This window comes from Salvelinus namaycush, chromosome 33, assembly GCF_016432855.1.
Source record: "Salvelinus namaycush isolate Seneca chromosome 33, SaNama_1.0, whole genome shotgun sequence".
Taxonomy (NCBI): domain Eukaryota; kingdom Metazoa; phylum Chordata; class Actinopteri; order Salmoniformes; family Salmonidae; genus Salvelinus; species Salvelinus namaycush.
The window spans coordinates 3,300,874-3,315,706 of NC_052339.1; the positions used below are offsets into that span (position 1 = coordinate 3,300,874).

The 14,833-nt window shown below is 43.3% G+C and overlaps 1 protein-coding gene across 2 annotated transcripts in view; it reads left to right on the forward strand.

Moving 5' to 3' along the window:
• The window catches only part of LOC120027831 (tyrosine-protein kinase Yes-like), a 60,332-nt gene that overhangs the window by 37,078 nt on the left and 8,421 nt on the right, over window positions 1–14,833 (forward strand). For both annotated transcript variants that reach the window (XM_038972885.1, XM_038972884.1), the window contains 6 exons: window positions 1,673–1,776; window positions 2,135–2,284; window positions 3,327–3,482; window positions 10,027–10,206; window positions 11,653–11,729; window positions 12,115–12,268. In XM_038972885.1, the coding sequence (XP_038828813.1) occupies window positions 1,673–1,776; window positions 2,135–2,284; window positions 3,327–3,482; window positions 10,027–10,206; window positions 11,653–11,729; window positions 12,115–12,268 (821 nt within the window). The remainder of the gene's footprint in view (window positions 1–1,672; window positions 1,777–2,134; window positions 2,285–3,326; window positions 3,483–10,026; window positions 10,207–11,652; window positions 11,730–12,114; window positions 12,269–14,833) is intronic.

The window sequence follows — 14,833 nt, forward strand, 5'->3', positions numbered from 1 at the left end:
CAAAATGAGAAAAAAAATCCAGAAAATCACATTGTAGGATTTTTAATGAATTTATTTGCAAATTATGGTGGAAAATAAGTATTTGGTCAATAACAAAAGTTTATCTCAATACTTTGTTATATACCCTTTGTTGGCAATGATAGAGGTCAAACGTTTTCTGTAAGTCTTCACAAGGTTTTCACACACTGTTGCTGGTATTTTGGCCCATTCCTCCATGCAGATCTCCTCTAGAGCAGTGATGTTTTGGGGCTGTTGCTGGGCAACACAGACTTTCAACTCCCTCCAAAGATTTTCTATGGGGTTGAGATCTGGAGACTGGCTAGGCCACTCCAGGACCTTGAAATGCTTCTTACGAAGCCATTCCTTCGTTGCCCGGGGGGTGTGTTTGGGATCATTGTCATGCTGAAAGACCCAGCCACGTTTCATCTTCAATGCCCTTGCTGATGGAAGGAGGTTTTCACTCAAAATCTCACGATACATGGCCCCATTCATTCTTTCCTTTACACGGATCAGTCGTCCTGGTCCCTTTGCAGAAAAACAGCCCCAAAGCATGATGTTTCCACCCCCATGCTTCACAGTAGGTATGGTGTTCTTTGGATGCAACTCAGCATTCTTTGTCCTCCAAACACGACGAGTTGAGTTTTTACCAAAAAGTTCTATTTTGGTTTCATCTGACCATATGACATTCTCCCAATCTTCTTCTGGATCATCCAAATGCTCTCTAGCAAACTTCAGACGGGCCTGGACATGTGCTGGCTTAAGCAGGGGGACACGTCTGGCACTGCAGGATTTGAGTCCCTGGCGGCGTAGTGTGTTACTGATGGTAGGCTTTGTTACTTTGGTCCCAGCTCTCTGCAGGTCATTCACTAGGTCCCCCCGTGTGGTTCTGGGATTTTTGCTCACCGTTCTTGTGATCATTTTGACCCCACGGGGTGAGATCTTGCGTGGAGCCCCAGATCGAGGGAGATTATCAGTGGTCTTGTATGTCTTCCATTTCCTAATAATTGCTCCCACAGTTGATTTCTTCAAACCAAGCTGCTTACCTATTGCAGATTCAGTCTTCCTAGCCTGGTGCAGGTCTACAATTTTGTTTCTGGTGTCCTTTGACAGCTCTTTGGTCTTGGCCATAGTGGAGTTTGGAGTGTGACTGTTTGAGGTTGTGGACAGGTGTCTTTTATACTGATAACAAGTTCAAACAGGTGCCATTAATACAGGTAACGAGTGGAGGACAGAGGAGCCTCTTAAAGAAGAAGTTACAGGTCTGTGAGAGCCAGAAATCTTGCTTGTTTGTAGGTGACCAAATACTTATTTTCCACCATAATTTGCAAATAAATTCATTAAAAATCCTACAATGTGATTTTCTGGATTTTTTTTCCTCATTTTGTCTGTCATAGTTGAAGTGTACCTATGATGACAATTACAGGCCTCTCTCATCTTTTTAAGTGGGAGAACTTGCACAATTGGTGGCTGACTAAATACTTTTTTGCCCCCACTGTAATAATAACATAAGCCGGTATTCATGTTAATGTGTGTCCTCTCATAGGAATGGAATGATGTGCTAGTTCTGGAACGCAATAAATACTTGGAATGGCTGGGGCTTCTCAAGGACAGATTTGGGAAAGGCTCATTTTTACAACGGCTCAACTCATTGTAAGTCTGTGTGCTTCCTCAGGTGGTACTTTGGTAAAATGGGCCGTAAAGATGCCGAGAGGCTGCTGTTGAATCCAGGCAACAATCGCGGCACCTTCCTGGTGCGAGAAAGTGAAACCACTAAAGGTGAAGATGATTAGCGTGAAAAATCGTGCATGGACTGCATCTCAAGTAACACGCTATTCCCCATGGAGTGCACTACTTTTGAGGGTTCATATTCATAAAGTGTCTCAGAATATGGGTGTGCTGATCCAGGGTCAGATTCTCCCCATCCATAACAATCAGATTCATTGTGATCTAAAACGTGAAACTAATCTGATATCAGCACTTGAGCTCATATGGTGCTCTAAGTAGTGCACTATATGGGGAATAGGGAGTCATTTAAGACATAGCCAGTGACACTCTCATTTACATGAATAGATAAAGCCTAGATCTTAATACTGTTGGATGGATGGACGAAGAATCTGGTCATTGTCTCCTCCAGGTGCTTATTCCTTGTCCATACGAGACTGGGACGATGCCAAAGGCGACAATGTGAAACACTACAAGATCCGCAAACTCGACAACGGGGGTTACTACATCACCACACGCGCCCAGTTTGACACCCTGCAGAAACTGGTCAAACACTACACAGGTAGGTCTTCTAGCTCTTTTTCATAGGATCTCGCTCTCGCTCTCGCTCTCGCTCTCTCTCTCTCTCTCTCTCTCTCTCTCTCTTCTCTAGCACTCTCTCAAACTCACTCTCTTACAGACCTGTTACCCTGCAAATGTAGCCTTGCTGAGCGTGAGACACTCCTATTCATTTCAATGAAACCTGGGTGGAAGCAGCACGGCTCCTCGTAAAATTACACTGGTTCTAATTTGAAGAGTTTGATGTGCAGCTCACACACGAGAACACTTAATGAAGTGGCTTGCGTTCTGTTCACGCCGGCAAAAGGTCACACGTCCAGTGTATTACCTTAAAAAACAACTGTTTTCACAACAACCGAGTGTAGCTCCCCAGTAACTTTCTCATTCACAGCTTCCCTCCCTTCTCCAAGAGCAGAGCAGTTCCTGATCTAAAATTCACTCTCTTTTACCACAGTCTCTCTCTCTCTGTCCCTCGTCTGTGCTTTGGTAATAACTGGCTTACCTGTAATTGTTCCGGTGATTTCTCCAGCTCGAGGAATGGTACTCAGATTGAATATTTAATGGATACCTTCCTTAAGTGCTTCCCTTGCCGCCAAAGGAGAGAGGTTAAAGCGCTCTGGGTGAGCCCAATTTACGGCTGTATGTGTCCCAAATGGAACCCTGTTCCCTAGACAGTGCACTACTTTTGACCAGAGCCCTATGGGACCAGGTGAAAAGTAGTGCACTATATAGGGAATAGTGTGCCATTTGGGACATAATCTACTTTTCTCTGGTGCATTTTGAAACCAGCAGGTCCAAGCCGTGTTAAACCATTCTCTTCTCATTCATATTTTAGCCGTGTAATTATAGGCTGAATTTAGCCGTATCACATGGCGTACGGAGAAACTTGAAGTAATGTGTGAAATGTCCCCTTTTTAAGCTGCGTTCGTTGTATATTAGTTACTCCTGTGACTCAGAAGAATGTTGACCATGGTATTTATGTGTGTGGGTGTGTGCATGCGTGCATCTGTGTGCGTCTATATGTGTGTATCTGTCCCCCCGCTCAGAGCATGCAGACGGGCTGTGCCACCGGCTGACCACAGTGTGCCCCACGGTGAAGCCCCAGACTCAGGGCCTGGCCAAGGATGCCTGGGAGATCCCCCGGGAGTCCCTCCGCCTGGAGCTCAAACTGGGCCAGGGCTGCTTCGGAGAGGTCTGGATGGGTAAGACTGTACACACACACATACAGACAGACAGAGACACACACACATACTTGACACTCCAAATGGTCTGGATGGGCAACACAGACAGGGGATATACAGTATGACATATTGTTATATTACTATGACTTTTAAAATCACCCAGCAGTGCTATTTGTAGAGTTAGCTCAGAGTAAATGTTGCAATATTTCAACCATTCCTGAACCTGCAACCAAAAACAAGCTACACATGGGCAGTACCAAAACAAGTGACCTAATGATTGTCTCTTCGCAGCAACATCTGCAGAGCTGGGAGGGTTGTATCCCCCATATATATGAAATTCTATTGGTTGCAAGAATTTTGTATGATTTAAATTGAAAAACTACGTTTTGAATCCAGTGTCGTTTTGTGTATCAATTCATAAACCATGTGCCATGGTATATCAAAAATCTCCTCCCAACTATTTTGCAACCTGTATGGCGCATCTGTCAATTGTTTGGTCCTAAAATGAAACTGGCATACTTTTTTTTATTTATCATAATTTTTCTATAGCCAATTTTGGTCCTTATTGCAAGGCTGACAGACAAGTTCCTTATCTTCTCCCATATCCACTTGTGTCATCCATTTTTGCAGTAATGCTGCAATCAGTTGGTTGTAATTTTGGGAAGAGCAGACATTTCCATGTATTTTTGTTAACTGCATGTGTGACATTCCACCAGTCCTATTTATGATATAATTCACAAAGATAATATTTTTCTTTTCATAAATAATGTTTTATCATCAATTAGTATATTTGAGTTTAACCATAGTATTTGTTCTGTCTTTTATAGTGGATTAAACTGAAATTGCAACCAACCCACTGTTCCTAGGCTGTCATTGTAAAAAATTATTTGTTCTTAACTGACTTGCCTAGTTAAATAAAGGTTAAAAAATAAAATATATAAATATTTATTTTAATAAAGGGTAAAAGAGCATTCTTAAACACGGGGTGAGCCATTCTTACTTATCTGCTAGAGAACCAGTTCAGATTTAAGTATAGTTTTTGTGTGATTGAAGCCTTTAGTGAGAGTTCCGATGCTTTAATATTTAATCATTTCTGCCTTCGGAATTAATATTCATGATATAAATAGGCCTGTTTAATTTAGTCGAGCTTCCGTTCCAAATAAAGTTAATATTTTTTGCTCATATAATTTAAAAAAACTTTTTTAGGTGTAGAAGGACCATAAGTAAATAGATCAACTGGGATATGACTAAATAATTAATCAGGGTGCACATCATTATTCAGTATGAATCCAGAGAGGTTAGAAAAAGTATCTAGCTCCTGTCAGGCTGTGCAGGGATCCAAATCAGCGTACAATGACAGCTTTGTTTTTAAGCCCTGGATTTCTAGCCACTCAATATTGTTGTCGGATCTGACTTTAATAGCTAACATTTCAATGTTCATAATAAATAGATATGCCGATAGTGGACAACCTTGTTTTACTCCTCTTGACAATTTATTACTTTCTGAGAAGTAGCCATTATTTACTATTTTACACCTGGGGTTATACATAACTTTAACCCATCGTTTAAGAGATTCTCCTAAATTAAAATAGTCCAGGCATTTATATATACATTTCGGGCCTTTTCAAAGTTAGCTATGAATACCAGGCCTGGTTTCCCTGATTTTTTGTTGTTGTTTTAGTGGTCTATTGTTTCCAGTACTTATCTTATATTATCTCCAATGTATCGTCCATGTAAAAACCTGTTGTAAATGACTATTGTAGCTGGAAACGGCAGATTGTTTATGGAATATCTACATACAGAGGCCCATTATCAGCAACCATCAGTCCTGTGTTCCAATGGCACGTTGTGTTAGCTAATCCAAGGCTAATTGATCATTAGAAATCCCTTTTGGAATTATGTTAGCACAGCTGAAAACTGATGTTCTGATTAAAGAAGCAGCAAAACTGTCCTTCTTTAGACTAGTTGAGGATCTGGAGAATCAGCATTTGTGGGTTCGATTACAGGCTCAAAATGGCCAGAAACAAAGAACCTTCTTCTGAAACTCATCAGTCTATTCTTATTCTGAGAAATGAAGGCTATTGCATGCAAGAAATTGTCAAGAAACTGAAGATCTCGTACAATGCTGTGTACTACTCCCTTCATAGAACAGCACAAACTGGCTCTAACCAGAATAGAAGGAGAAGTGGGAGGCTCCGGTGCACAACTGAGCAAGAGGACAAGTACATTAGAGTGTTTAGTTTGAGAAACAGATGCCTCACAAGTCCTCAACTGGCAGCTTTTTGCAAAGAAAAAGCCACATCTGACTGGCCAATAAAATAATAAGATGTTCAAAATAACACAGACACTGGACAAAGGAAGATTGAAAAAAAGTGTTATGAACAGACAAATCTTAGTTTGAGGTGTTCGGATCACAAAGAAGAACATTTGTGAGAGACCGAGAAAATGAAAAGACGCTGGAGGAGTGCTTGACACCATCTGTTGTAAAGACGAATAGCTTTATTGAGCCTCCGCCATGTATATCTCACTAGGTCAGGATATTTAAGCCTCCATATATCCACTAGTTCCAATATATTGATAATATTTCTTTAAGTGCATGAGGGTGATAGTTTGCAGTGTGATTTCCTTTATGTTCCGTTGAGGTACACTATATATACAAAAGAATGTGGACACCCCTTCAAATTAGTGGATTTGGCTATTTCAGCCACACCCATTGCTGACAAATGTATAAAATCGAGCACACAGCTGTGCAATATCCATAGACAAACATTGGTAGTAGAATGGCCTTACAGAAGAGCTCAGTGACTTTAACGTGGTACCGTCATAAGATTACACCTTTCCAACAAGTCAGTTCTTCAAAATTCTGCCCTGCTTAGAGCTGCTCCGGTCAACTGTAAGTGCTGTTATTTTGAAGTGAAAACGTCAAGGAGCAACAACGGCTCAGCCGCGAAGTGGTAAGCCACACAAGTTCACAGAACGGACCGCAGAGTGCTGAAGCGTGTAGTGCGTAAAAATTGTCTGTCCTCGGTTGTGAAACTCCCTACTGAGTTCCAAACTGCCTCTAGAAGCAACGTCAGCACAATAACTGTTTGTCGGAAGCTTCATAAAATGGGTTTCCATGGCCGAGCAGCCGCACACAAGGCTAAGATCACCATGCACAATGCCAAGCGTCGGCTGGAGTGGTGTAAAGCTCACTGCCATTTGACTCTGGAGCAGTGGAAACGTGTTCTCTGGAGTGATGAATCACGCTTCACCATCTGGCAGTCCGACAGACAAATCTGTGTTTGACGGATGCCAGGAGAACGCTACCTGCCGAATGCATAGTGCCAACTGTGAAGTTTAGTGGAGGAGGAATAATGATCTGGGGCTGTTTTTCATGGTTCAGGCTAGGCCCCTTAGTGAAGGGAAATCTTAACGTTACAGCATACAATGACATTCTAGACAATTCTGTGCAGTTTGGGGAAGGCCCTATCCAGTTTCAGCATGGCAATGCCCCCATGCACAAAGCGAGGTCCATACAGAAATGGTTTGTCGAGATCGGTGTGGAAGAACTTAACTGGCCTGCACAGAGCCCTGACCTCAACCCCATCGAACACCTTTGGGATGAATTAGAACGCCGACTGCGTGCCAGGTCTAGTCGCCCAACATCAGTTCCCGACCTCACTAATGCTCTTGTGGCTGATTGGAAGTCCCTGCAGCAATGTTCCAAAATCTAGTATATTTTGACACCCTGTACACATGGATCCTAGGGCCTTTAAGAGATAGGGGCCCATCCTTTAAAAAGAGCACATGGTGACACCTACACTACAGATCCAGATTCACAGCCAACGTAAGTTCGAACACATTTGCCTCGTTTGTACCCCCCCAACTCAAGAGAATACTAGATGTGTGAATGCATATGCAGTTTGGCTATTTAAGAAGGCATGCCAAATTGAGCAAGAATTTGAATATTTGATTAACCAATATCTAGTCCTAGCTGATGGAGCTCGCACATCCACTTTCACCCCAACACCCACACAAGCGTCCCCATTGTGACCCATCTTCCCAAGCACCTCTGTGCAGTCAGACCATTTGATTATTCTGTGCCGCCAGGGCTACAATAATATACCCCCACTCTGATTGTCCGAGTGCAACTCCCTCCCCATGGGTTACTGCAGCCAGTGTTGCCAGCACTGACACTACCTGGGTGGGGGTACTCCACCGGAATTCCCACCGGCTAGGTGCGAGGTCATCAAGGTTCTCATTAGCAGCTTTGAGAAAATCCCATCTGGGGCTTTGGCTTTTGGACCTACCCTGCCAGGCAGGGTCAGACTCTTGTGGGGGCGGTCCTGCTTTAGTGGATCTCAGACCGCATTCACCTTTCTGTCATGACTGCATAGGCTACTTGCAGCAGGCCTATAAAACGAATAAGGACTTCTCCTTAGTGGGTGGGTCGCTTAGGTGTGTATCTAGGATATAGGGTTGGCACCGTTCGATCATGATAGGACAAAAAACTAAATAATTATATATACAGTTAAATTTGGAAGTTTACATACACTTAGGTTGGAGTCATTAACTAGTTTTTCAACCACTCCACACATTTCTTGTTAACAAACTATAGTTTTGGCAAGTCGGTTAGGGCATCTACTTTGTGCATGACACAAGTCATTTTTCCAACAATTGTTTACAGACATATTATTTCACTTATAATTCACTGTATCACAATTCCAGTTGGTCAGAAGTGTACATACACTAAGTTGACTGTGCCTTTAAACAGCTTGGAAAATTTGAGAAAATGATGTCATGGCTTTAGAAGCTTCTGATAGGCTAATTGACGTCATTTGAGTCAATTGGAGGTGTACTTGTGCATGTATTTCAAGGCCTACCTTCAAACTCAGTGCCTCTTTGCTTGACATCATGGGAAAATCAAATGAAATCAGCCAAGACCTCAGGAAAAACAATTATAGACCTCCACAAGTCTGGTTCATCATTGGGAGCAATTTCCAAACGCCTGAAGGTACCACGTTCATCTGTACAAACAATAGTACGCAAGCATAAACACCATGGGACCACGCAGCTGTCATACCGCTCAGGAAGTGACGTGTTCTCTCCTAGAGATGAACATGCTTTGGTGCGAGAAGTGCAAATCAATCCCAGAACAACAGCAAATGACCTTGTGAAGATGCTGGAGGAACGGGTACAAACTTATCTATATCCACAGTAAAACGAGTCCAATATCGACGTAACCTGAAAGGCCGCTCAGCAAGGAAGAAGCCACTGCTCCAAAACCACCATAAAAAGCCAGACTACGGTTTGCAACTGCACATGGGGACAAAGATCGTACTTTATGGAGAAATGTCCTCTGGTCTGATGAAACAAAAATAGAAGTTCGGCCATAATGACCACCGTTATGTTTGGAGGAAAAAGAGGGAGGCTTGCAAGCCGAAGAACACCATCACAACCATTAAACACAGGGGTGGCAGCATCATGTTATGGGAGTGCTTGGCTCCAGGAGGGACTGGTGCACTTCACAAAATAGATGGCATCATGCGGGAGGAAAATTATGTGGATATATTGAAGCAACATGTCAATACATCAGTCAGGAAGTTAAAGCTTGGTCGCAAACAGGTCTTCCAAATGGACAATGACCCTAAGCATACTTCCAAAGTTGTGGCAAAATGGCTTAAGGACAACAAAGTCAAGGTATTGGAGTGGCCATCACAAAGCCCTGACCTCAATCCTATAGAAATTCTGTGGGAAGAACTGAAAAGGGGTGTGCGAGAAAGGAGGCCTACAAACCTGACTCAGTTACACCAGTTCTGTCAGGAGGAATGGGCCAAAATTCACCCAACTTATTGTGGGAAGCTTGTGAAAGGCTACCCGAAACATTTGACCCAAGTTAAACAATTCAAAGGCAATGCTACCAAATACTAATTGAGTGTATGTAAACTTCTGACCCACTGGGAATGTGATGAAAGAAATAAAAGCTGAAATAAATCATTCTCTCTACTGACATTCTGACATTTCACATTCTTAAAATAAAGTGGTGATCCTAACTGACCTAAGACAGGGAATTTTTACTAGGGGTAAATGTCAGGAATTGTGAATAACTGAGTTTAAATGTATTTGGCTAAGGTGTATGTAAACTTCCCACTTCAACTGTATGTTTGCATATCCCATATCTGCGTAAAAGTGAAGACTCGCTCTGCCACAGTGGCATCCGCTCCTTCGGGGACTCAAGTCCTTTTAGCTACAGCTCATAACTTCATGTGTGCTTTCCTCTCTGTACCCAAATACACCCCGTTTGTCACATTGTACCTATGACACACTGTATAACTCTATAAACAGTAGCCATACTGTAATATGTCAGAATGTGCATCCCAAATCGCACCCTAATCCCTATGTAGTGCACTTCTTTTGACCTGGCTGTGTAGGAAATAGGGTGCCATTTGGTACACATACATAATGTGTACTGTGCAGGAAACGACCATTTTGTTTACTCCTGTTTACACTAGTGTCTTTCTGGTACAATAAGAGGTAGCATCATGACTCAAACACGACTTACTAAAATTGTCATTCTATTCAGGCACGTGGAACGGCACCACCAAGGTGGCGATTAAGACCCTGAAGCCAGGCACCATGTCCCCCGAGGCCTTCCTCCAGGAGGCCCAGATCATGAAGAAGTTGAGGCACGACAAGCTGGTGCCCCTCTACGCCGTGGTGTCTGAGGAACCCATCTACATCGTCACTGAGTACATGGCCAAAGGTACACATCGTCATACGCACGTATAGCAGACGCGTATAAATCACACACACATATTATTGTACACACACTCATGTGACATGGAATTCCATCTACATAGTTACAACCCATCGCATAACCCATCTGCATAGGGGCAGTAGTCCGAGGGCTTGTTCGACATTGCAGGCGACTGCCGACTGACTGATCTACAAATGACATTGCAACAAATAACTACTCCGTATTATTTGTGGATCAGGCAGTCAGTCACATTTTACCCAAAATGCGTCACGTCGGCAACAATGTGGAACCTGCCAACAGACATGGCTAGGTAGCAGGTACACATGTTCATGACACACACAGATGCAGTGACGTGTGTGTGTGTGTGTGTGTGTGACTGGCAGCATGGTGTTGAGATCTAGATCTACGGCTGATCAGATGTGTAATTAAAAAGTTCTAGCTAGAGCCTCTCTCCGGAAGGGTCCTTACACACTCACTCACACACACGCCTGGGGCAGGTGATTGGCTGACTGGCTCAGCTGGAGCTTGTTATACATGTGTGATGGAGTTGGAGAACCTGTACATGGATTTTAATACAAAGAAGAGAAGGCATGAGATTTGGACGTTAGTTGTTGCATGTCTCCGAAAGATCTTAGGGCGCGGAACTCGTGCGAAAGTTTGGAATCTGAAGTTTTAGATATTACGCCACAACACACACGTCATCCTATTAGAAGTATCCCGGCCAATTTCCTTAAATATTACATTTTTTAAATGTTACGGCCGTTTTAATTAACGTACCCTGCCGTTTGAAAGTCCTTGCAAATCCCATGTGGGTTTTGGAGGCCCGGAGCAGAGATGTTTAATTGAAAACTGCAGCAGTTTTGTGGCGAGCTTTCATCTTTCTTGACTGCAATGCGTCTCCCTGTTTCTTTTTAATTAGTGATTGAACACTAATGACTTATCCCTGTAAGTGGACTCAGTGACCTGTGTGTGTGACTGTGTGTGTGTGTTCTAAATTAGATTGCATTGGTGTGTGTGTGTGTAGACTAGCCTAACTCATACAGGGGAGTGTGTGTTTATCCCATTGATGTCCCCTGTGACTATAATCTTGGTTTCCTCTCACACACTAAGGAAATGGCAATGTTTGTGTCCTAAATGACATCCTATTCCCTATATAGTGTACTAGTTTTGGCCAGTCACCAGGGCCCCATAGGGCTGTGGTCAAAAGTAGTGCACTATATAGGTAAATAGGGTACCATTTGGGACACATCCTAAATGTCTTTAAGAGCCATGTACCAAACATAGACACACGCTGCTAGCATCATCAATACCAAGGGAATATTTAAGATGTCGTATTTAAGAAGCTTTAAGTCACTATTTCTGTGGTGTTTTGTTGCCACACTGTTGGCAACATTTGCAGCACTCTCTCTCTGGTACAGTAACTGTCATGTGTTGCTGATTTTGTCATTGTAGGAAGTTTATTGGATTTCCTGAAGGAGGGAGATGGTAAATTCCTCAAGCTTCCCTTGCTGGTGGATATGGCCGCACAGGTAAGTCAAAAGTCAGCCTCTCAGTAAACCACCATGTATGATCCCAAGTGTCTTGCCCATCAGTATCTCCACCCAAGGATAAGTTTGGCCTCTTTTTGACTGCCAGTAGTACAAGAAAAAACTTTCTTCCTTTCTCTATCACCAGATTCCTCCCTCTTGTGTGTATCTATGCGTCCCAGATGGCACCCTATTCCCTATTTAGTGCAATACTTTTACCCAGGGCCCATAGGGCTCTGTTCAAAAGTAGTGCACTATATAGGGATTAGGGTGTCATTTAGGACCTATCCTAAGAAAGGCTGCTCCGCTCTGAGTGGGTCACATCAAATATTAACGTGGGCATCGGTGATGAAATGGAGTGTTAAACAATTTTTCTTGTTTTCCTCAGATCGCTGACGGTATGGCTTTCATCGAGAGGATGAACTACATCCACAGGGACCTCCGTGCCGCTAACATCCTGGTCGCGGACAACTTGGTGTGCAAGATCGCCGACTTCGGTCTGGCCAGGCTGATCGAGGACAACGAGTACACGGCTAGGCAAGGTTAGTAGAGCACAGAGTAGGCTTGAGCGGGATACCGTATACCGGGGTATTTGGAAATAGCCACGGGATGTTTCTTCAATACCATCACTACTTTTAAACGATTTCTTTTAACTTTTTCAATACATTGTAATATTTGTAGCTATTTTTTAAGTAAATACCTACTGTCAATGTGTGCAAAGCGTTCTTATTTCACCTGTCACATTATTTTACATTATGAAGCTTACTTAGTTCCCCAGCACGGTTGATCCAGTCACGTGTTTGTTTGTAAATAGCACAACAGGAGAAAGCAGGAGCAGGTGAGTCCAACTGTGTATTGACAGGGGTCACGTTTTATATTGAAAGTCTTATTTATTTTTTGCTTCAATATAGTGATCAGGGACATGCAACTATAGTTTTCCTTCACAGAAATTACATTAGTGCAACACATTCAACAGAAAGTAGCTTCATTTTCATCAGATGGCAACAGAAGTGCAACGCTATTTGGCTGGAAGCCACACGACTAAATGAGCTTACAATGAAAAAGCAAATACGATGCATGGCCATCATATTTCTAATGTTTAGGCCTGTCATAGGAAGAATGTAGCCAGCTACATTTCCTGATGTTCATCTTGAAAGTACCAGAGATAAGTAGCTCCACATCAGTCAGAGCGCTGTCTGCTGATAGAATGCCCATTAGTGAATTCTCATCCGAGTTTAGAAGTGCAACTTGCACACAACATTTGTCTGATGCCGAGCAGAAATTACAATAAGAAGCATTTTAGATCTGTGTTTTACAAAACATAGCAAGATGTTTCTTATGCGTTTCATATTTTTTACCTGCGTGAAAACCGCATAATTCTGTGTTAACATGACCCCTAAGTCTAATTTGCTATCTAACTAAGTGGCTGAATTATTAAAGTGATGGGGCATCATAGCCTTTTGGTTGAGTTATTTGTACAGCTGCCACTGCTATCGTGATTTCCTTGCGTTTTGTCTCCTCTCTGTTCTTGGTGGTCTCCTCCTCCCCCCTCTTCTCCGAGCAGAGCAGGCAGGCCCGTTGCCCTAGTGAATCCAGACTCCACACAGACACAGCTTGTAGACATGCTGCTGGAGAGCCAGTACGGCATTCGTCAAAACGTTGTTCATTTGCTCAATGTCTCTCGTCTCTTGTTCATCACTTAAGCTAAGGACCCTGGGATTAAACACCTCCCTCTGCAACTGGTTCCTGGACTCCCTGACGGACCACCTCCAGGTGGTGAGGGTAGGCAACATGTCTGCCACACTGATCCTCAACACTGGTGCCCCTCAGGGTTGTGTACTTAGTCCCCTCCTGTACTCCCTGTTCACCCACGACTACATGGCCAAACATGACTCCAACACCATCATTAAGTTTGCTGCCGACACAACAGTGTTAGGCCTGATCAACGATGAGACAGCCTATAGGGAGGAGGTCAGAGAACTGGCACTGTGGTGCCAGGACAACAACCTCTCCCTCAATGTGAGCAAAAGGAGCTGATCGTGGACTACAGGAAAAGGCGGGCCAAACAGGCCCCCATTAACATCAACGGGACTGTTGTGGAGCGGGTCAAGAGTTTCAAGTTCCTTGGTGTCCACATCACCAACAAACTTTCATGGTTCAAACACACCAAGATAGTCGTGAAGAGGGCACGACAAAACGTTTTTTCCCCCTGCTGCACCATCGAAGCATCCTGACTGGTTGCATCACCGCCTGGTATGGCAACTGCTCGGCATCTGACCATAAGCCACTACAGAGGGTAGTGCATACGGCCCAGTACATCACTGGGGCCAAGCTTCCTGCAATCCAGGACCTATATAGTAGGCAGTGTCAGAGGAAAGCCCATAAAATTGTCTGACTCCAGTCACCCAAGTCATAGACTGTTTTCTCTGCCACCGCACGGTATGCGGTACCGGAGCGTGAAGTCTAGGACTAAAAGGCTCCTCAACATCTTCTACCCCCAAGCCATAAGACTGCTTAACAATTAATCAAATGGTCACCGGACTAGTACGTTGACCCCCCCCCCCAATTTGTTTTGTACACTGCTGCTACTTGCTGTTTATTGTATATGCATAGGTACTTCACCCCTACCTACATGTACAAATTACCTCAATTAACCTGTACCCCCGCACACTGACTCGGTACCAGTACCCCCTGTATATAGCCTCATTATAGTTATGTTATTGTGTTACTTTTTATTATTTTTTACTTTATTTTATTTGGTAAATATTTTCATAACTCTTGAACTGCACTGTTGGTTAAGGGCTTGTAAGTAAGCATTTCACGGTAAGGTCTACTACACTTGTTGTATTCGGCCCATGTGACAAATAAATCAAATTAAATGTATTTATAAAGCCTTTCTTACATCAGCTGATATCTCAAAGTGCTGTACAGAAACCCAGCCTAAAACCCCCAACAGCAAACAATGCAGGTGTAGAAGCACGGTGGTTAGGAAAAACTCCCTAGAAAGGCCAGAACCTAGGAAGAAACCTAGAGAGAAACCAGGCTATGAGGGGTGGTCAGTCCTCTTCTGGCTGTGCCGGGTGGAGATTATAACAGAACATGGCCAA